General features: G+C 42.5%; 1 protein-coding gene and 1 pseudogene across 7 annotated transcripts in view; one reads left to right on the forward strand and one right to left on the reverse strand.

The window, feature by feature from the left end:
* Window positions 1-21,726, forward strand: part of GARNL3 (GTPase activating Rap/RanGAP domain like 3) — a 173,017-nt gene that overhangs the window by 58,173 nt on the left and 93,118 nt on the right. For 6 of the 7 annotated variants that reach the window (XM_017949985.1, XM_017949984.1, XM_017949986.2 and 3 more), the window contains one exon: window positions 10,125-10,199. In XM_017949985.1, coding sequence (XP_017805474.1) covers window positions 10,125-10,199 — 75 coding nt within the window. Of the gene's footprint in view, window positions 1-4,883; window positions 5,216-10,124; window positions 10,200-21,726 lie in introns of those variants that run through there. The other variant, XM_009189144.4, reaches the window with a different exon arrangement.
* Window positions 19,901-20,777, reverse strand: LOC103878505 (annotated as a pseudogene).

A 21,726-nucleotide genomic window follows, 5' to 3' on the forward strand; every position in this document is an offset into this window, starting at 1 on the left:
AGATAAGGTGGAGGATGTGATGTGATGGGAAGTAAAAAAATAATGGATCAAAAGATTGGATGGTGGTGAGGATCTAGCCGTAGTCATATAGCATGAGCATGTTGTAGGCCTGGTCAGATGGGAACTCTTCTTTGAACACAGAAGAAGAGTGAGAGTTCAGTTGGCAGGGGGTGAGCGAGTGACCTGACTTGGTGGCATGAGCAGGAATGAGCAGCATGCAAGATCTGTGGGGTGGTAAGTGCAGCCTGATTAACCACAGATTATCGGATAGAACCCGTGCCAAAAAGAGCCCAAGTAGGTTATGAGGTAGGTCCTGTGATGCCACAGCTGTGCCAGTGGGAAGGAGAGGATACTGTTGGAGTTAGGAGTGGGTGGCAGAGCCATGGAGTTGGGAGGTATTCGATTTGAAAAGGCAGAAAAACATGAGCTCAAGTTGTCAGATCAATCATAGTGATGGGTGTTGAGTTTGCTGAGGACAGGGGCCAGGGACAAGGGTGACAAAAAAAGTCTGAGTCCAGATCCGGGGCCTTGGTGGCTCTCCAGCCACCGTTTATCCTTCTGGCTGGGGAATCTGCTTACCAACCTGGTTGGTTCTATATGCACCTTGGTGCTCTCAGCACCCCAGCTGCGCAGCTGCGCAGCTGCCCAGTCACCCAGATCTTCTCCCTGTCCCCCGGCACAGGCAGAATAGGATCAAGGTGAAGAGTGGGAGGAGGAGGAAAAAAAACCACCCCTTCTCCCTACTCTGGTCCCCACACTGGCTCCTTCTCCCTTGCCTTTCCCTGCAGGCACGGATGTGGACTAAAAGAGACCAGGAGACAGGCCCCAGGGTAGCACTCAGCAGTGAGAGGATGGCTCATTCTACCCACGTTTTTGTCTTTTCTCACCCCCTCTTTTTGATGCAGACATTTAAACTTTTCTTTCTTCCTTTCTGAATAGTAGTACTTTCTAAACCAGGAATGTGTCTGTGTCTGTGTCTGTCTGTAATTTGCATGTGCAGGGTCAAATGGATCTGCCTTCTTGACCAGTATTTGCAGTTTAAATAAACCTGCTTATGTTGGAAATCATTTCTCAAAGGTCCTCTACATCTTCCAGAATAAATTGCATTATAGCAATGCAACCTTCCCCAGTTCCCTCAGGCAGAGTTGGTCTCTCCAGTGTCTGTCCCTTGTTCTTTTGTCTGTTGTTATGGCATTTAACCAGGTTGTATTGTGATTTATCTGATTATATGTATGTGTGTTTCTCACTCCCTCTAGGATTTGCAGTCCTCTAGGGCAGGGATCATGTTGGATTTATCTTTGTCCGGCAGTTAGTACAGGCCCTGAAAAAAATAGTTTCAGTAATGTTTGCTAGATGGACAAATATTTAAACAGATCTTCCAAGAGTTTAAATGTAGCATTAAAGTGGCTTAATCATGCTAATCAAAGCATTTTATATTAATCACTATCATATTACTACAATATATATTATAGCATCATAACATTTATTGAGCACTTATTATGTCCAAGTACTATTCTAGGCTAATTATATATTTTACATTATTAAATCCTCACCACAAGCCTAGAAGTAGGTACAGTCACTGTCCCCATTTTAGACATAAGGAAACTAAAATTTAGAGAGGAAAAATTAAGTGATTTTCCCAAGGTCACACAGCTAACAAGTATGGAACTGAGATTTGAACCTGATCAGTTGAACCCCAAAACCCATACTCATAACCACTCATTTTAAAGAAAGGGGATCTAGGAGAAAATATTACATATTATGCTTAAAGATGTACTTTACATAACCTTTTTTAGTTTTTTTTCTAAGTAAAAATAATGTTCCTGTGATTTATATACCTGAATGCCGAGTACACAGTGCATACTGAACAGAGATCATAGGGAATCCCAGCACTGATTTAGAACGGAAACAAGCACCAGCCCAATGAAACAAAGCAGTGAAATAGACAAGGAAGTGCTTTTTGTTTTTGAAAAATTACGTATTTATATTAATCTAAGAAAGATCCTCATTTAATAATAATTGCTTACAATTTGAAACCAATAATGTTTTTATTTATAGTTAATGAGTAACATTTTATGCCTTCTATTTTTAAAAAATTAATTTGTTAAATTCTGCAAGCAAGTATTCTTGCTTGGATCTTATTTTTTTTCCTGAGATAAAACATCTAATATATTGAACACTGTTCAGTGTTAAATTAAACAGTTAGTTTTGCTAACTGTTAGACCAAGATTAGACCAAGGCCTGTACTCAGGATGTTAAGTCACATGAATTTTCACTGTTTAACTAACTGAATGGCAAACCAATTTGATTCTGGTCACCCAGAGCTGCATGAATGTCCAGCATGTCACAACCCTGTCAGATAGAACTTTCTGGAATTATGGAAATATTTTTATCTGTGCTGTCCAGTGTAGTAGTCACACATAGCCACTGAGCACTTGAAATGTGACTAGTGCACTCAGGAACTGAATGTTTTCTATTTTAATTAAAATTAAATCTAGGCTGGGCACAGTGGCTCACGCCTGTAATCCCAGCACTTTGGGAGACCTTAGCAGGAGGATCACTTGAGACTAAGAGTTCGAGACTAGTCTGGCCAGCATAGCGAGACCATGTCTTTACGAAAAATAAAAAAGTAGTCAGGCGTGGTGGCATGTGCCTGTGGTCCCAGCTACTTGGGAGGCTGAGACAGGAAGATTGCTTGAGCCCAGGAGGTCAAAGCTGCAGCGAGCCATAATTGTGCCACTACAGCCCAGCTTGGGAGACAGAGCAAGACCCTGTCTCAAAAAATAAAAAATAAAATTTAATTTAATTTAAACAAGGCTGGTGGCCACAGTATTGGACAGTGCAAGAACTCAGAAGGAATCACTCACAGTCTGGCAGATCCTAGCCGAATGATCATTTAATTTTGTTTTTTTGTTTTTTGTGTTTTTTTCCTTTTTCTCCCTCCTGGGCATGGTCTTCCACAGAATCTGATTATTTGGTATATGACCATAGCAGAGATGAAAGACCAAATAAAGTTAAAAAAAAATCCTGTCCTCTTTTCTTAGCATTAGTGATGTTACACATATATGTTAATACCCTTTTCCTAAATGGATCCATCAAAATGAATGCAAAAGATCTGGTGCCTCTTCTCAAAGGAAACTGCCCCACTTTTCTGTGACTGTGTGGCTCTCATGTGGCTCTCGCGTAGCTCTGGTGTGGGGCATCAGATCCTTCACCTCCTCAGAAGACACTCTGGGCCAGGGCTGCCTTTGTGGGGCAGTATTCTGACAAGATCTTCAGTTTTGCAACTAGCTTTTGGTCTACCCAGATTTCTTTCTTAAGATAATTTTCATTGTGTCTATTTTCCTGGAAAATTTTCCATTTCATTGAACTTATTGATGATATTGGCATAGTTTCATATAGCATTCTCTTAATCTTTTAGAAATCTCTTTCTTCTAAGTGGTTCTGTTTTCTTTATTATCACTATATGTATTTGTCTTTATTCTTTGCTTTTTAAAATCAGACTTGCCTTGGAATATCTTGGATATGTTAGTCAATTATACTATCTTTCTAATTTTGTAATTTCTGCTCGGCTCTTTTATTGATTCCTTTCTCCTGCTTTCCCTGGGTTTATTTCATTGTTCTTTTTTTTATCTTCAAGTGGTTAATGCTTAGTTCATTGTTTTTATCCTTTTTTGTTTAATAATAAAAGCATTGAAAATGTGAATTTTTCTGTAAATATAGCACCTATCACATTATCTGTTTTGATATGTACTGTTTTTATTGTTGTTCTTGTCTGAATAGTATCTAATTTCACTATTCCTATTTGACTCAAGAATTTATATATGCATATATTTAAAGAGATGGGATCTCACTGTGTTGCCTAGGCTGGAGTACAGTTGCTGTTGATAGGTGTGATCATGCACACTATATCACTGAACTCCTGGTCTCAAGCGATCCTGCTTCAGCCTCCCAAGTACCTGGGACAATAGGCACAATAGGCTGAGATGTATATTTTCTGATTTTCAGTTTTTAAAATCCTTTTGATAACTAATTTCTTATTCAACTGCATTGTGCTAAAAATGACCTGTACAGTTTTATAGAATATTTATAAGTTTTTTATGTTATATTGTCCTGTGGACCTTTTTCTTGCTTTTCTGAGCCGGATCTGATGGCTCATGCCTCGGCACTTTTGGAGACCAAGGCAGGCGGATCACCTGAGGTCGGGAGTTTGAGACCAGCCTGACCAACGTGGAGAAACCCCATCTCTACTAAAAATACAAAATTAGCTGGACGTGGTGGTGCATGCCTGTAATCCCAGCTACTCGGGAGGCAGAGGTTGCAGTGAGTCGAGATCACACCATTCCACTGGCAACAAGAGTGAAACTCACTTTTCTTTCTTTTCAATATTAGGTCGGTTTTTTTTAAGTTAACTAGATATTTTTAAAGGTGTGTATTCTCTGTTTGTACCTTGATACAGTCAGTATATGTCTATTAAATCATGTTTATTAAATTTATTATTTGATTCCTCTATAAATACTTACTAGTTTTTGCCTTGACCTATCAGAGAGAAAGGTACTAAAATTTCTCATTACAACTATAATTTTATGAACTCTTCTTTCTAGTTATAATAGTTTTTGTTTTATAATTATATGTTATTGATTACATAAATGTTTATAGTTATATTTTGGAGATGGGAGGTTCTAATTATCCATATAAAATAACCTTTTTTATTTGATGTCTTTTTCTCCTAAGTTCTACTTTATGATTTTATTATTCCCTTACTTTCTTTTTGTCCCAATTTGCCTAGGATATTTTTTATTTTGCGTTTCTTTTTCATGATTGCTTTATTGTATTTAATATATTTCATTTATGGTTAACAATCAAGTCTTTTTTGTTTTAGTAGGGAAATGTAACCAATTCATATTTATTAAAACATCTGTGCTGTTCTGTTTACCTTTAGGAGGAGTTCCGGGCTCCTCTTTATCCACTTTCTCATTGTATCCCTCCCTCTCACTCCACCCTTCAGGAGCGCAGATCTGGATTGATCAGATTAGAAAACATCTTACTAATTACTAAACTCCTGGGCAGACAGAGCTATATTTACAAAGGTCTGAGCACACAGGCAGAAGTCTCTTTTCTGGACCCTTCTCTCAGAAGAATAACAAAGGGCTGGATGCATTCCAGTGTGAGAGGAGACCTGAACAACTCCCTCCTCTTTGCTGGCTCTGGAGGGGTAAGATCTCAGACTGCCTTGCTGTCTTCTTTCTTTCCACACCATGTAGGCTGATCTGCCTTCACTAGTAGCTCTCCTTTAGTTTTAGTCTCACTCATTAGTAGAGAACCTTGCTAGAGGGGGTGGTTAGTGTAGGAGATAATTTGCTTATTCCTGTGTTCTGTTCTCTGCCCAAGGACCACTTTCATAACCCCCCAGTCCATTCTTTACACTTTCTCCCAGATATGTTCTCTGTTTTTCATAATCGTTTTCCTCTATTTATCTCAAACTGATATTCTTATTTACTCTTTAGGGGCATTTTCTTCTCAGTATCTAGTTTTTGGTTCACCACGGTCACTACATTTTGAAATTCAGTAATTACACTTTTCATCTGAAAGCTGATTATAGATTGTTCCGTTTTTGTAGATCCAATATGCTCCCAAATTATTACCATAATTAGAAATTTTCAAAAAATTCGTGTGCTTTTTGTAGTAAATCTGTTTCATAGAACATTTTCTCTGATATTTCAGGTCACTTTTTACATTTTATATTATGAACTTATCATAGGATCAGTGATTATTCTCTTGATTCTTCCTTATTGGGGATATTAGTTGGCTTAGAATGTCACAATGCAGTAAAAAACAATACGTTTATTTCTCTCTCATATGCAGCCAGGAATTCTAAGTGGGTGGTGGGTCTGCACCACACATTCAGGCTCAAGAAAAATCTGCTGTCTTCAACATGAATTTCCAGGATCCCTCTGATCACTGGGGTTCTAGCCAGTGGAGAAGGAAAAAGTGCATAGAAGAGGTACCTCCCCTATCCTAAAGGGCCTGGGTCCATAAATGTACCTAGGTGGGCTTTGGCCCACCTTTAAGTGGAGCTAATTCAGTCAAATGGCCACCTCTAGGGCAACGGAGTCTAGCTTTGTGTCCAGCTACGATTCTGCACTGTGACAAACGGCGAGAGTGGATTTTGATGGCAGCTGGAGCTCTGTACCATCTAGATGAATTGAGGGAGAGGGCTTCTAGGTTGTGCAGTTTTGACATTTAGATGGGTTCTGATAGAGATTGTGTCATTCCTGAGCCAAATCTTCTCCCAAAAAAAGAAAATGTAGATTTTTTATAGTTGTAATTGGCCAGATCAAAGGTTTGTGAAGATAATAGAAAGAAAATGGACAGAGACAGCTACCTGACAGTCAGCTTCTCTATTGTGTTAAAAAGATTTTTTTCCTGAAGTGTTAGTTTTTTCATTCCCTAGTTTGCTGGGGCACTTTCTCCTTTCACGGCAGCTGATGTTCTGGTCTTCATCAGGCTCCAGCCACCACAGCCCCCTCTGCTTTAGTTAGCAACCTGTGTGACCCAGCCGGGGTGGGGGGCACTGAGACTGCCACTCTGTGCTGGCCCTGAGTGTGACCAGTAGGATCTCCTGCCCACTTACTGCCCTCCCACCCACTTCCCCTCAGGCAGGTCCTGCCAGCATGAGCTCAGGGTGTTGGTGTGAACCTGCATGGTTTGATTAAGTTACTGCCCAACCGACTTTCCCCAGCCTGTGGTGCTTCCAGTTATCGGGCCTGCCCTTCACTTTGGCCTTTCCTTCATGATAGAGCTGGTAGAATTCCTTTGACATTTCTTGCATGATTAATGAACTTTCTCTGCTTTCCAGGGTCAGCATAGGTCTTACCCCTGTATATCTCTTTGGCCATTTGCAATATAAATTTGGCATTCATCTATTCACATATTTCTTATTTATGAATATTTAATGAGATGGATACTATGTCAGGTGGTGTGCTTAGCTCTGGAGATGCAGTGGTGAGAACAAATAAATGTAGTTGCTGTCTTTTTGAAGTTTGCTGGAGAGCAGAGAGAGCGCCTGAGGAAAGACAGGTGTGAACCAAGTAATCACACAGAGAAATGTCAATCACAACTCTGCTGAGTGTCCCCAGAACTGACAACAGGCTCATCTTCCTAGGCAGTGGGTCAGGGAAGGTATATAGAAGGAGGGGGACTTTGGTGGAACTGAGGGATGAGTAGTAGGGTTTTTTAGGGGAAGGTGAGAAAGGAGGGCCTTCCAAGCCAGGAAGTCCCAAGCATGTGTCCTCTGGTGGGAAGAAGTGGGGGTGCTGGAATAGAGGTGGGATTGTGGCACACAGTCATATTTGCAGTTTGCATAATCACCCGGGCTGCAGGCTTCCGTGTGAGGAGCTGCTTGGAGAGGAGCAGTGGTAGATGGGTGTCTAGACTCAGTAGGAGGTGGTTGTGGTCAGCCAGGTGACAGATGATGGTGACTTGAATGAAGATGGGGATGGGGATGGGGAAATGGTAAAGGTGATAGTCAAACCCATTAGCATGAGCTCTGTCTTTATGAATTTCATGAGTTCAAAGGGAGCTACATTTCTTTTTACCATCAAATCGTTAAATTTGTTCTTCCTTTTTTTCTTGAACTTTTTAAGCAAGACAAGCAGTATACTTCTTGTTCTAAACTCAATAAATGAAAAAGAGCATTACTGCATATGCCTGTGTCTAAAATATAGTGTTTTTATGATGTTTAATTTATATTTTTATATGAATGAATGACTATGAGCTCTTCTCTCAAGCCTTCGACTCCTAGATGAGACTAGTTATAGTCAGGACTATCTCTAGCAACCTCTATTTTAGGGGTAACAAGTAAGGGGAGGGTGTGTCTCACGTCTCTGTAGACCTATGTCAGACATTATTAATTGATCATAGTGCTCTTTTCTTGCCAAGTCCAGATGTCATCTCAGAATGCTTCTCCCAAAGCCCTTAAGGCAGCCTATGCCAATAGTACTCTACCTGAAATCTACTTGTTTTTCCCTCTATTTTAATAGTGAGTAGAAACCCACAAAGAAGCTGTTGATGCTGAATCCTCTATACTTCCCCTGTGAAAATGGCAGTGATCCTATGATATCTAAATTTATCTTTCTCTTGTACTTTAAAATTGGCCTCTGTAAAGTTAGAGACAGTCCACCAGATTACTCTCACTTCTGACACCAACTACTGCAGCGTTCAGGAGTCCCCAAGACCACTCTCAGGTTTGATAGTTTGCTAGAAGGACTCACAGAATTCACTAAAAGCTGTTAAGCTCATTTATGATTTATTGCAACAAAAGAATACACATTAAAATCAGCCAAGGGAAGAGATGCGTGGGACAGAGTTCAGAAGAGTTCCATTGCAGAGCTTCCCGTTGTCCACTCCTGATGGAGTTGTAGACAGGAGTTGTTAACTCCTCCTTCCAATGATGTGTGACAACATCAGCACGGAGTGGAATGTTGCTCCTCAAAGAAGCTCACCTGAGTTGTGGTATCCAGAGATTTTAGCAGGGCTTGATCCCGTAGATGTGGCTGACCACCCACATGGCCGACCTGAGCCTTCAGCCCCTCTGGAGGTAGAGCTGATACTGTGTGACCCAAAGCCCTCACTATAAATCAGTGTGACTCAGAGCCCCTAAGTAATCAGACACTAACGCAGGTCATTCCCAGGTCTTAGAGATCACCTCCCAGAAGCTGAGGGCAAAGGCTAGACCTCTGTTTGGATAAGGTGAAATTCATGACTACACAGCCTCTTGGGCTCATCCTCAGTTTAGCGATCGTGTAATGATCTGATGTCATCCAAACATTTGCTTTTAGAAATTATTTTGCAGGAGAAAGATGAGATATAAAAACTGAACCTAATCACGGACATTCTCTAGAGGATGGTTAGGGAGGGTGGTGGTTAGATGAGGACAGTGGGCTTCTGGGGTCTGGCTGCCTCTGTTCACATCCCAGTTCTACCTGTACTAACTAGTTAAGTGACTGTAGCCCGTTGTTTTACCCTTCTCTGCCTCAGTTTCCCTGTTCATAAATGAGAATAATAATAATGCCTACCTTGTGTTGTTATGAGAATTAAATGAGATAATACATATTAAGAGCAAAAGAATGCATGGCCTTCAACAAATACCAGATACTGTTTTTATATTTATCATGGGAAAAATTTATCAATCTCTTTTAAATAATTTTCCTTGAGAAAATTCATTAGAGTTTTTACCTAAATTTTTTCTATTAATTTTTTATACCATCATATCTCTTAAGCACTAGTGAAAATATGAGGTAACCATCTTTCCTGAGAAATAACATTTCTGTTTTGCTGAGCAAGCCCTGAGTTAGAGAGGTAAGAAGTACCCCTCAGGGCAGGTGCGTTCTGATGAGTCTGCTGTTGGCAGATCTTTGTTGCAAATTGTGGGTAGATTTAAAGGCTAAAAAAAGATGTGTTGTTTTCCCGAGTCACTACTGAGAAAATCTAGAAGGAGAAAATAAGTTAATCTTGAGTCAGTAATTTTAGGACTCAAGTGCCAAGCCCTGGTCTGTTCACTCACCTCTTTCGAACATCAGGCCCCTTGGAGGCTGTCTATTTGCAAGCATCACCTTGCCAGAGCTAAAACACAGTCTGCCTGCCTGAGGAGGGACTAATTGGCCTTTTGGAAACTGTTTAAAACTGAATGAAGCACAGGCGCTTTCTCTCATGGTAGTAGAGCCTTGAGTTCTTGCCAGCCACTAATTGTTCTTCAGGCTTTCCTGTGAAGGCGGCTGAACTTGAGAGCTGGCTTTCGGTCTTGCCATCTGTGAACTGCCACTTGTCCACATGTGGTGTGTATTAAGATTGTTTTTGCTGGGAGCATCAGTATTGGAATGTGTTCAAATTTAAATGTGATGCTCTTGTTTGCCATGCTTGCAGGTTAGCCATTGTTACTCTTGGGTTCCCAAGGACAGTGGGAGCCAACTGTATGAGTACCTGGCTGATAGAGCTTTAAAAAAACTGTTAGCTTCTAGGCTGGGCACTCCGGCCTGTGTCCTTAGATGTGGCTTACTTATAGGATAGCTACATACAGATAGACATTGTAAATACTGCCTAATTGAATGCTTTTTCCCCCCTAGCTTATTTCCAGTGATGCTGATGGAGCCATCCAAAGGGCTGGAAGATTCAGAGTGGAAAATGGCTCTTCAGATGAGGTAAGGAAGCCTCCCCACTTCCTGTAATGCCACCAAGCACATGATTGCAGTGCCTGGGATATAGCAGTGAAAGAGTTCTGGAGGAGGTAAATAGAGCTTTTCAGAGCTGTGCTTGAAGCCAATGGAAGGGAAATGTCAGTATTCTGGCATGGAAGGTGCTATTCATAGGGTGACACATACCCTTTAAAAGATCTATGTTAAAACCAGGTAGACACAGGAAGTTGTTCTGCCAGCAGTGGGGCCAGAGACAATTCTACCACCCTCTGTGAATGGCCCCGAGTCCCAGTACTTCCTCCGCCAGGCTGATCAGCTTGGCACGGCCCTCCGAGCAGTGCCAGGATCCAGGAGGGAGATGCCAAAAATTACTGCAATGACAAAATGTCATCAGGAAAAGAGGCTGGTACTGCCTACCACTCCTTGGGCCGCACCTACTTTCTGGGTTCTCGGTCTTCTTTGCTGCAAGCCACAGACACTCTCCTGACTTTCTTTTTTTTTTTTTTTTTTTCTTTAAAACTGCCACTACCGTCTCTATCCCACGGGGTCTACCCTTTAAACTGCAGAGTATGGCAAAAACTCCCCAGCCTTTTTCTTCTCTGCTGCCTTTTTGCACAGTAGCTCATCATAGCTCTAGCTCCCTGACCCTGACCCTGGGCAAGGACCCCAGCCTCCCTGAGCCTGTTTTTTTCATCTGTCAATTAGAAACTGTCTCAAGATTATTGCAAGAATTCAGTGCGCTATGCTTGTAAAACTCCTAGCACTATGCCTGGCACATAGGAAGCATTCAGAAGTGCTAGTTATGATGCTATTGATGGTTATTGTTGTTGTCATCACTGCCACATTGCCGGTTTTCTCCTGACCACCTCCTAATGCAAATTGTTGGTGAAGAGCTACGAATTTAACTCGAAAGCCCACAACATTTGGGACGTGATTGCTCATTTTCACCCTTGGCCTTAGCCATATACATTCACCTGACCCTTGCCATTGACATGTTAGCCAAGTTGGGGCTGAATACCCCTGAATAGGTACCCACATACTTCTTGTCCAGAATGATGTCGGCTGACCCACATAGAAGGAACTCATGGAAAATTTTGCTTCTGAACCTTAGAAACAGCCCTCCCCAAATGGCCTGGCCCCTGGGACTAGATAGCCTCATCATCACAAGCTGAGGCAGCCAAAGGTTCTCAGGAGCTAAGCCAGGCACAGAGGCATTGAGTTCTTGCTCTCCAGTGCTTGGAAAGCTAGCAGTCACCATGCTGAGTTTCTACTTTGAGAGCCCATGGAGGCTGTATACCTTGAGACATCTTTCTGTTACCAAAATTTTGCAGAACTTCAGCCCATCCTGAAATGGACAAAGCAAACTGGACTTTGCCACCCTATATAAGCACAACTCTGGCCCCTCCGCGTCCAGCGTCTGGAGGAAATACACACCTCCCAGGAAAGACATCAGTGGGGCCTTCATGTGGTACTGTAATCACCATACACTTGGCAGTCAAACACTGCTCACCTGGCCCTGCTGTACACCAGAGGATAGGTTCTGGGCCCCAGTCAGGGGTTAGAAATGACCTGTGCTTGGGTCATGATCAGAAGTGGCTTAAGAGTCAGTCTTCCCAGGGTTCAAATCATGGCCCTACAACTCACCAGCAGTGTGGCCTTGGGCAGTTCAGTCGATGTCTTGGGAACAATTTGGGGAGTTACTGATTTCACAAATCATTGCAGTCTGTTGTGTTCAAAACACATTCCTATCTCAGATTGCTTCTCTGGAAATACAATATCAAGGATCAAATACATTTTTAGGTTTTATTTCCACCAGAACTACTGAGCATGATGCTCCATTGGAGCACCTTGGCTGTTTTGTATTGATGGTCTTCAGTTAGAAGTTTCTGGCCAATGGTACTTCCTAGCCTGATAAAAGACCTTACGGGCACTTGACTTCCAGAGGGAAAAAAACAGCTGGCTTGCTCTGAATTAGTTAAAGCTGTTAGTGCAGTAAAGGACTCACTATATGTTGTTGCTTAAAAATTCTCAAACCTATGAACAAACAAATTGCAAATTTCGTTTTGGGGTTATTTGTGCTTTTATTATTCAATTGTAAGAGTTTTTTATATAGTCTGGATAATTAGACACTTATCAGATATATGATTTGCAAAAATTTTCTTCCATTCTGTGTTTTTATCTTTCCACTTTCATGGTTGTGTCCTTTGAAGCACAAAAGCTTTAAGATTAGATCATGTCTAGTTTGTCTATTTTTTTTCTTTCATTGCTTGCACTTTTGTTGTTATGTCTGAGAAACCGTTGCCTAATCCTAGGTTGCTTGGTCACTTTTTATAGTTTACTGTTCCCTTGAGATAATGTCAAATTTGTCTTTTATTTCTTTAAACGTAGTGTAACGGTTTTATCATCTGCAACTGAGAATTCTGAAATGTGAAGTTTTTGTGGCTGTTGTTTAATTGTTTTCCTCTGGCCTGTGCTCCTCATGTCATGTGCTTCTCTGTGTGCTAGGCTGCCTGATCGTGTACTATTTGTTATTCCTGAATATTACTTTTTTGGAATAATATGAGACCTAAGATGAGTTGCTTTTTGGTAGGGAGGACTTATGTTTGCTTTTACCAGATGCCTTTAAACCAAATACCCAGCTTGAGACCTTTTAAACTACCCAAGTGCTGCAGATTACCACACCCCGGAGACGCTCTCCCGCTCAGCTCTATTACAGCTGCAGATACATGTGAAAGCTGGCTTGTGGCCACCACAGCTCAGAGGTGCTCCCCGGCTCAGCTCTGCTCGGTGCTGTCACAACTTCCTTGTAGTTTTTGGTGGTAGAGGTGGTTTCTTCTGATTCCCTCTTACTTGAGTGTGTAGCCCTTTGGGATCCTAGCGTAATGTGGGGCTGGGTTCCTATTGGACTTGCCTACCCCAGTGGGTCTTGGGATTTGAGTCTTTGTCCCCCATGAGGTCACCAAAACCCAAATTCAATTTTGCTGGGATTGACAAACATCCTCAAGCCAAAAAAGACTTTCATGATGCATTTACCTCTCTAGGTTCCCATTTGCCTTTCAGTTTTAGTTGGCAATTCTTACTATTTGGTAAGCACTCCAGTGCTTTTTTTTTACCCCCCAAGACAGAGTCTTGCTCTGTCACCCAGGCTGGAGTGCAGTGACATTATCTCAGCTCACTGCAACCTCCGCCTCCTGGATTCAAGCAATTTTCCTGCCTCAGTCTCCCGAGTAGCTGGGATTACAGGTGCGTGCCACCATGCCTGGCTTATTTTTGTATTTTTAGTAGAGACGGGATTTCACCATGTTGGCTAGGCTGGTCTCGAACTCCTGACCTCATGATCCGCCAGCCTTGGCCTGCAAACGTGCTGCGATTACAGGCATGAGATGCTGCGCCTGGCCTCCAGTGCTTTCAAGGAGATGATTTTAATATTCTTCTAGTACTTTTAGTTTTTTCAGTGGGAGGGGTAGATCTGAATAATCTAGCCTGCCATTACCAAAAAATAAGTTGTATCAGGAGTGCTTTTCATATAATATGACAAAACATTCATTCAGCTGGCATTCATAGGGTCATTTCCTAGTGCCAGACAGGCTGAGCCCTGGATGCAGGATTGAATAAGCCTGCTGAGGTCCCTGGTCCCAGGGACCTACAGGTGGCAGGGAGAGCCATCAGTAACCAATAGAAACACATAGAAGGATTGCAAATTTTGGTAACTGCTGTGGCAAAAACAGAGGACCATGGTGCAAAGAAATAGGAAGAGCCCTAGTTAAGATGGGGTCATCAGAAAGCCCTTACCAGCGACAACCAATGAGGCTGAGCCTCTGAGCCGTGCTTCTCAGACTGTCTTTTTAATTTCCGGTCAGTTGCAGGAAATTAAATATGTGGTCCTATCTTATGCAACTCATCAAGGAATTAGATGTCATCCAGACTGGTCTGGACTGTTTCATGAGATGAATCCACTGAGCATGTACTTTGATGCCACAGGCATGTCAGAACACTATAAAGGTTTCTTGTATACCTTGTCATGAGCTAGTAAACAGTTTTCAGATTGGCATCCATCAGAATGGACCGTTCTTTCCTGCCTTAGAGTTCATCTGGGCCAATCCCCTTTCCAATGCATGAGTTCCTACATCAGCTTTGCCAGCAGTCAGCTGATCTCTTCCTGCTTGAGTATATCTCCAGCAGGAAGATACCTCCTTGATAGGATTTTTTTCCTCCTGACACTAATTAATTCTGACACCAACTGAGTGTCCTACAATTCAATTCTCACACCAGCTACCTGGAGTTAGTGTCAGACTCCACAGGTTTAAGGGCTCAGTCTCACAAGACTGTCCTCATTTCAGAAGCCAGTCACAAGCATTGGGCCTCCAGGTTACCTACATTCCACATTTCTGACCAACTTGGCTACAAAGTCAGGTAGCCGTTACCACAGCCTCCTCCTCAGCTTCCATAACTCCCTAAAATCACTCACAGAATTCATAAAAGCACTTTTTTTTACTATTACTCATATATTATAAAGCAGCAGTCCCTAACCTTTTTGGCACCAGGGATCAGTTTTGTGGAAGACGGTTTTTCCACGGACCAGGTAGTGGGAGAGAGTTTCGGGATGATTCAAGCACATTACGCTTATTGTGCACTTTACTTCTATTATCATTACATTGTAATATATAATGAAATAATTATACAGTTCACCATCATGTAGAATCAGTGGGAGACCTGAGCTTGTTTTCCTGCAACTAGATGGTTCCATCTGGGAGTTATAGGAGACGGTGACAAATCATCAGGCATTGGATTCTCATAAGGAGCACACAACCTAGATCCCTCGCATATGCATTTCACAGTAGGGTTCAGGCTTCTGCGAGAATCTAATGCTGCTTCCGATCTCACAGGAGGCGGAGCTCAGGTGGTAATATAAGCAATGGGGAGTGGCTGCAAATATAGATGAAGCTTTGCTCACCCACAAGTCACCTCCAGCTGTGTAGCCCAGTTCCTAAGCAGCTATGGACCAATACCAGGGGTTGGTCTGTTATAAAGAGTACAATTCAGGAAGAACCAAATGGAAGAGATGCATAGGTCATGGTGTGAGGGTGGTGGCACGGAGCTTCCGTACCTTCTCCAGTTGTATCCTATTTTCAGTACTGCAATATGTTCCCCAACATGGAAGCTCCCTAAGCCCCATGATTTAGGGGTTTGTACAGAGATTTCATCAGGTAGTCATGATTTTTTTTTTTTTTTTTTTTTTTTTTTGAGATGGAGTTTTGTTCTAGTCACCCAGGCTGAAGTGCAATGGCGCGACCTTGGCTCACTGCAACCTCCGCCTCCTGGATTCAAATGATTCTCCTGGCCGGGCGCGGTGGCTCACGCCAGCACTTTGGGAGGCCGAGACGGGCGGATCACGAGGTCAGGAGATCAAGACCATCCTGGCTAACACGGTGAAACCCTGTCTCTACTAAAATTACAAAAAATTAGCCGGGCGTAGTGGCGGGCGCCTGTAGTCCAGCTACTTGGGAGGCTGAGGCAGGAGAATGGTGTGAACCCGGGAGGCAGAGCTTGCAGTGAGCCGAGATGGCGCCACCGCCCTCTAGCCTGAGTGACTGAGCAAGACTCCGTCTCAGAAAAAAAAAAAAAAGTGATTCTCCTGCCTCAGCCTCCCAAGTAGCCAGGATTACAGGCACCCACCACTGCATCCAGATACTTTTTATATTTTTAGTAGAGACAGGGTTTCACCATGTTGGCCAGGCTGGTCTCAAACTCCTGACCTCAGGTGATCTGCCCACCTCAGCCTCCCAAAATGCTAGGATTACAGGCATGAGCCACCACGACTGGCCAGGTAGGCATGATTAATTAAATCATTGGCCATGGATGACTGACTCAATCTTCAAACCCTCTCTCATCCTGGAGGTTGGGATATGGGGCTGAAAGTTCCAAATTTCTAATCAAGGCTTAGTCTGGCAGCCACCCCCAATCCTGCAGCTATCTAGGAACCCCCTGAGAGTCCCCACCTTAGAACAAAAGATACTTCTGTCACCCTTATCACTCAGGAGCTCTGTGCTAGGAACCAGCAACAAAGACCAAATACGTATTCCCGTTATACCACACCCCTAAAGCAGTTAATTCCATTTTTCAGTATCTCTAATTGCTAGAAAGGTCTTTTTATTGAACATAATTCACTTGTCTACTGTATTTTCTTTTTCTTTTTCTTTTTTTTTTTTTCGAGACAGGGTCTCCCTCTGTCACCCAGGCTGGAGTGCAGTAGTGCAATGATGGCTCAATGAAGCCTTGACCTCCATGGCTCAGGTGATCCTCCAACCTCAGCTTCCTGCGCAACTGGGCCTATAGGCACAGGCCACCACGTCTGGCTAATTTTTGTATTTTTTGTTTTTGTTTTTTTGTTTTGTTTTGAGACAGAGTCTCGGTCTGTCACCCAGGCTGGAGTGCAGTGGTGCGATCTCTGCTCACTGCAAGCTCTGCCTCCTGGGTTCACGCCATTCTCCTGCATCAGCCTCCCAAGTAGCTGGGACTACAGGCACCTGCCACCATGCCCAGCTAATTTTTTTGTATTTTTAGTAGAGATGGGGTTTCACCGTGTTAGCCAGGATGCTCTTGATCTCCTGACCTTGTGATCCGCCCTCCTGGGCCTTCCAAAGTGCTGGGATTACAGGCGCGAGCCACCGCGCCTGGCCAGTTTTTGCATTTTTTGTAGAGATGGGATTTCACCATGTTGCCCAGGCTGGTCTTAAACTCCTGGGCTCAAGTGATTCACCCGCCTCAGCCTTCGAAAGTTTTGGGATTTCAGGTGTGAGCCACTTGAGCCTAGGCTATATTTTCTTTTTTTTTTTTTTCTTCTTTAACACAAGGACAATTTTAATCCTACATTTTCCTGTAGTATAACAACATCCATTGCTGGCTATCTGTGAATTAAAACTGCATTTGCTAAGAACTGTGAACATTAAGAAACTTTACATGAAGTCACATGTGTTGATATAGGCACATAGACATCTTCTAGCACCAACAGAATACATACATAACACATACCGAATTATCTTGATGGATAAATTTGCTTCACCAGGTAATTCTGTTTAGTAAAATTCAGTTAATGCAGAATCCCATTTTTAAAATTTACATCTTTATTACACATTTTTTATTTTAAAAAAGTCATTCAAGATTGTAATTTGCATGGCAATAAACAATGGCTTCATGGATTCTACGCTTCTTAAAGCTGTCTATAGCAATTTAAAACGTAAGTCTTCTTTTCAATTTGCAGCACCTGACTTAGAGTTTAAATTCATCTAATGTACTCATTAAAACTGTTCAGTTTCTCTTGTGAGAAAGACATGTTTCAATTGCTATTTCCCAAACTATCTGCTGAGCGTGGGTGTATATTGCTTTTATTTGGTTAGTAGAATTACTCACACAATTTATAGCCAGAATAAGAACCTCTAGCCTCTCTGAATGACCTTCCACTCAAAATAGTGATGGTAATAAATGTCTAAAATGTATCTGGGGTCTGCCCCAACTTGGTATCACCAAACATGTTTCCAAGTTTTTATTTTTTTATTTTTATTTTTTTTGAGACAGAGTCTTGCTCTTGTTGCCCAGGCTGGAGTGCAATGGCGCAATCTCAGCTCACTGCAACCTCTGCCTTCTGGGTTAAAGTGAGTCTCCTGTCTCAGCCTCCCAAATAGCTGGGATTACAGGCACTTGCCACCATGCCCAGCTAATTTTTGTATTTTTAGTAGAGACGGGGTTCCACCATGTTGGCCAAGCTGGTATCAAACTCCTGCCATCAGGTGATCCACCCACCTTGGCCTCCCAAAGTGCCAGGATTACAGGCATGAGCCACCATGCCCAGCCTGCTTCCAAGTTTTCTTAGAAAATATGGTTTTTAACTATACGCATGATACTGTACCACATGATGCACCATCACTTCTTTATTTCCCAGTTGTTCATTTCTATCATTTTGTACTTGTAATTTTTTATACTATAAATAATATTGTAATGAACACCTTCATCCATAAGTTTTATGCGAGACTGGTTATTTCTTTAGAATAATATCAAAGAAGTGGCTTACTGGTTCAAACAGTACATTTGGTTTTAAGGCTTTTAATATAATTTACCAAAGAATCTCCAGAGTAGCTCAAAAAAGTCCTACCGACAGTATGTTATTGTGCCCACAGAGTCAGCTTGCTAACAATGAAGCAAATTCAGCCACAAATGTATTAGAGTCTCACCCATCTCAAGACTATCACATCAAAGAAGCAAGAAGATATATTACTGGTGAGGAAGCCAAATTCAAATTCTTTAAAAAAAGAATCACTCAACTTTATATCTGTAAAATAGTCAACAGAAATGCTTCCCATAAAAAGTCTACAGAGCTTTTCCAAAAATAAAGGTAAAAAGAGAGAAGGAGAAAAGTCAGGCCAGGCCTGTAATCCCAGCACTTTGGGAGGCTGAGGCAGGCGGATCACAGGGTCAGGAGATTGAGACCATCCTGGCTAATACGATGAAACCCTGTCTCTACTAAGGATGCAAAAAAGTTAGCTGGGCATGGTGGCAGGTGCCTGCAGTCCCAGCTACTCGGGAGACTGATGCAGGAGAATGGCGTGAACCCAGGAGGCAGAGTTTGCAGTGAGCTGAGATCGCGCCACTGCACTCCAGCCTGGATGACAGTGCGAGACTCCTTCTCAAAAAATAAAAGAAAAAAAAAAAGAAAGAGAAAAGTCAGTCCCAAGTGACCAAAATTTTTTATTTGACTAAATTCTATTCCATGCGTAAGTGTGACAGTCTCCCCTGTTTATCTGACTTTGGCAATAAAAAAATAAGCAGGCTTGTACAGAACAGTGAAAATGCCAAGGACGAGGGTAGTCTGCAGTTTTACTGTAGAACATGTATCTTTTTTTTTTTTTTTTTTTTTTTGAGACAGAGTTTCACTTTTGTCACCCAGGATGGAGTGCAATGGTGCAGTCTCGGCTCACTGCAACCTCCTCCTCCCAGGTTCAAGCGATTCTCCTGCCTCAGCCTCCTGAGTAGCTGGGATTACAGGTGCCAACTACCACACCCAGCTAATTTTTTTGTTTTTGTTTTTGTATTTTTTGAGATGGAGTCTCGCTGTGTCCCCCAGGCTGGAGTGCAGTGGCGCGATCTCTGCTCACTGCAAGCTCTGCCTCCCGGGTTCACGCCATTCTCCTGCCTCAGCCTCCCAAGTAACTGGGACTACAGGCACCAGCCACCACACCCGGCTAATTTTTTGTATTTTTAATAGAGACCGGTTTTCACTGTAGCCAGGATGATCTCGATCTCCTGACCTCGTGATCTGCCCGTCTCGGCCTCCCAAAGTGCTGGGATTATAGGCGTGAGCCACCACGCTCTGCCAATTTTTTTGTATTTGTGGTAGAGATGGGGTTTCACCATATTGGCTGGGCTGGTATTGAACTCCTGACCTCAGGTGATCCACCCACCTTGGCTTCCCAAAATGCTGGGATTACAGGCATGAGCCATCATGCGTGGCCATATATACATTTTTTAAAAGGCCTGTCTCCTTTGGCCATATCAAGATTAAGCTCAGGTCATTAAAAACAGACAAATTTTTGAAACCATTTCTTCTGCAGTATCTTTGATGCTGTCATCATCTACCTCTGGCCAGTTTTCCTGAATAGCATCAATTACATCATCTGTAAAGTCTCCCTGAATGATAATTTCTTCCTTTTCTGTTACTGAGGCACTACAGAATTTTTTAGCAAAAATTCTCTGTGCTTTTTTAAGATCAATTTCAAAAGTTAGAGGCCACACATTCATGTTACATGTTTCTTCTCTGCTTTGGGAATTTTGGCTGTGTAATCTTTTCTGGTATGGCCTTCTTTTCTTTGTTTTATTTGACACCTTTCATCTCTCTTTTGTATTTTCTTCTCCTCTTCTGCCCCTACTGTTCCTTGACCCTCATTAATTCCAGCTTCTTGTTTGGGTGCATTTTCTTTTTTGTTTTGTTTTTTGAGACATAGTCTCACTCTTGCCCAGACTGGAGTGCGGTGGTGGGATCTCGGCTCACTGCAACCTCCACCTCCCAGGTTCAAGCAATTCTCCTGCCTCAGCCTCCTGAGTATCTGGGACTACAGGCATGTGCCACCATGGTTGGCTAATTTTTGTATCATTAGTAGAGACGGGGTTTCACCATGTTGACCAGGCTGGTCTTGAACTCCTGATCTCAAGTGATCTGTCCCCCTCGGCCTCCCAAAGTGCTGGGATTACAGGCGGGAGCCATCAAGCCCAGCCCTTTTTGGGTGAATTTTCTACAGTAAGTTTTGCAAATTCATTTGGAAAATTCTTCTCTAACCATTGTCTACATTTAGCATCATTAGGCATATACTTACAGTGGCCTATTGGTAATGAACAGACTCCACAATAAAGGACTCACAGCGGGTAATCAGCCTTAACTCGGCACTGTTCCTTAGGTCTCTTTGCACTTGGCCCCATTGGATTCAGAAATGTCTGCAGCCATTTCACAAACCCAGGTGGTTCCCTCCGCTATTGCCAGTTGAAGCGGCACATGGAACTATCATCTGTATTTTCCACTCAGAGTTTCTATTTATGTTCTCCATAGACCCAGAGTGGAAGTCTGAGCCCTCTTCAATATGACATCTGTTGTTTTCCTCCTAAGACACAGGATCACTTCCATCATTGTCATCCTTATTGCTGTTCTTTGGACACATGTGAGGTTGTTAATGAACCTTTTGGACTGAAGTGCTCAGAACTGAACACAGGGCTCTGAGCATGCTCCACACAGTGACAGAGTGGAGCAGGCTCATCGCCTTCCTTGCTGTAGACACTCTACCTCTTTTTATGGACCCTGATGACTTATGAACCTACAATATGCTACTTGGCCCACCCCCCATCTTTTTCACATGTGCTGGTGTTTAGCTGTGGAGCAGCACTATGATATAATGAAGACTGTTTTGGAGTCAAACAAACCTGGGTTCAAACCTCAGCTCTACCACTCTCTAGTTTACAATTCAGTGTCTCTGTGCCTCAATTTCCTAAGGGTAAAAAGGGAGGGGAATCCTTCCTTATACCACCTGACCTTGTCCTGGAGTAATTTGTATTTTGTATCTAAGTGTAGGATCTTGCATTGTCTACATTGAATTTAATCTCATTAGTGTGTCTCATAATTCCTAATTGTCAAGATTTTTTGGTGACATCTTGATTCTGTCACCTGTCCTGTTAGCTAACCCACTGAGCAGCTTTATTTTACCTTCAGATGTGCTCGTCTTGCCATCTGTGTGCTTATTCAGATTATTAATTAAAATGAGTGTGACCCTTGGGTGATCACTGGGGACCTCCCTTACAGCTCACTTGTATGTATCAATTAGTAGATGGTGCAGCAGAGGGGACAATCTTTCAGCTTTTTACAAATCTATCTTCCTTAGCATGGGGAGGACTCTCTTATACACTGTTGGAGGATATGTAAATTAGTACAATCTTTTGGGAAGGCAATTAGCAATAATTAAAAATGTGTATACCACTTGGGAAGACCTTCTATTGC

Source organism: Papio anubis, chromosome 13, assembly GCF_008728515.1.
Source record: "Papio anubis isolate 15944 chromosome 13, Panubis1.0, whole genome shotgun sequence".
NCBI classification, from domain to species: Eukaryota; Metazoa; Chordata; class Mammalia; order Primates; family Cercopithecidae; genus Papio; species Papio anubis.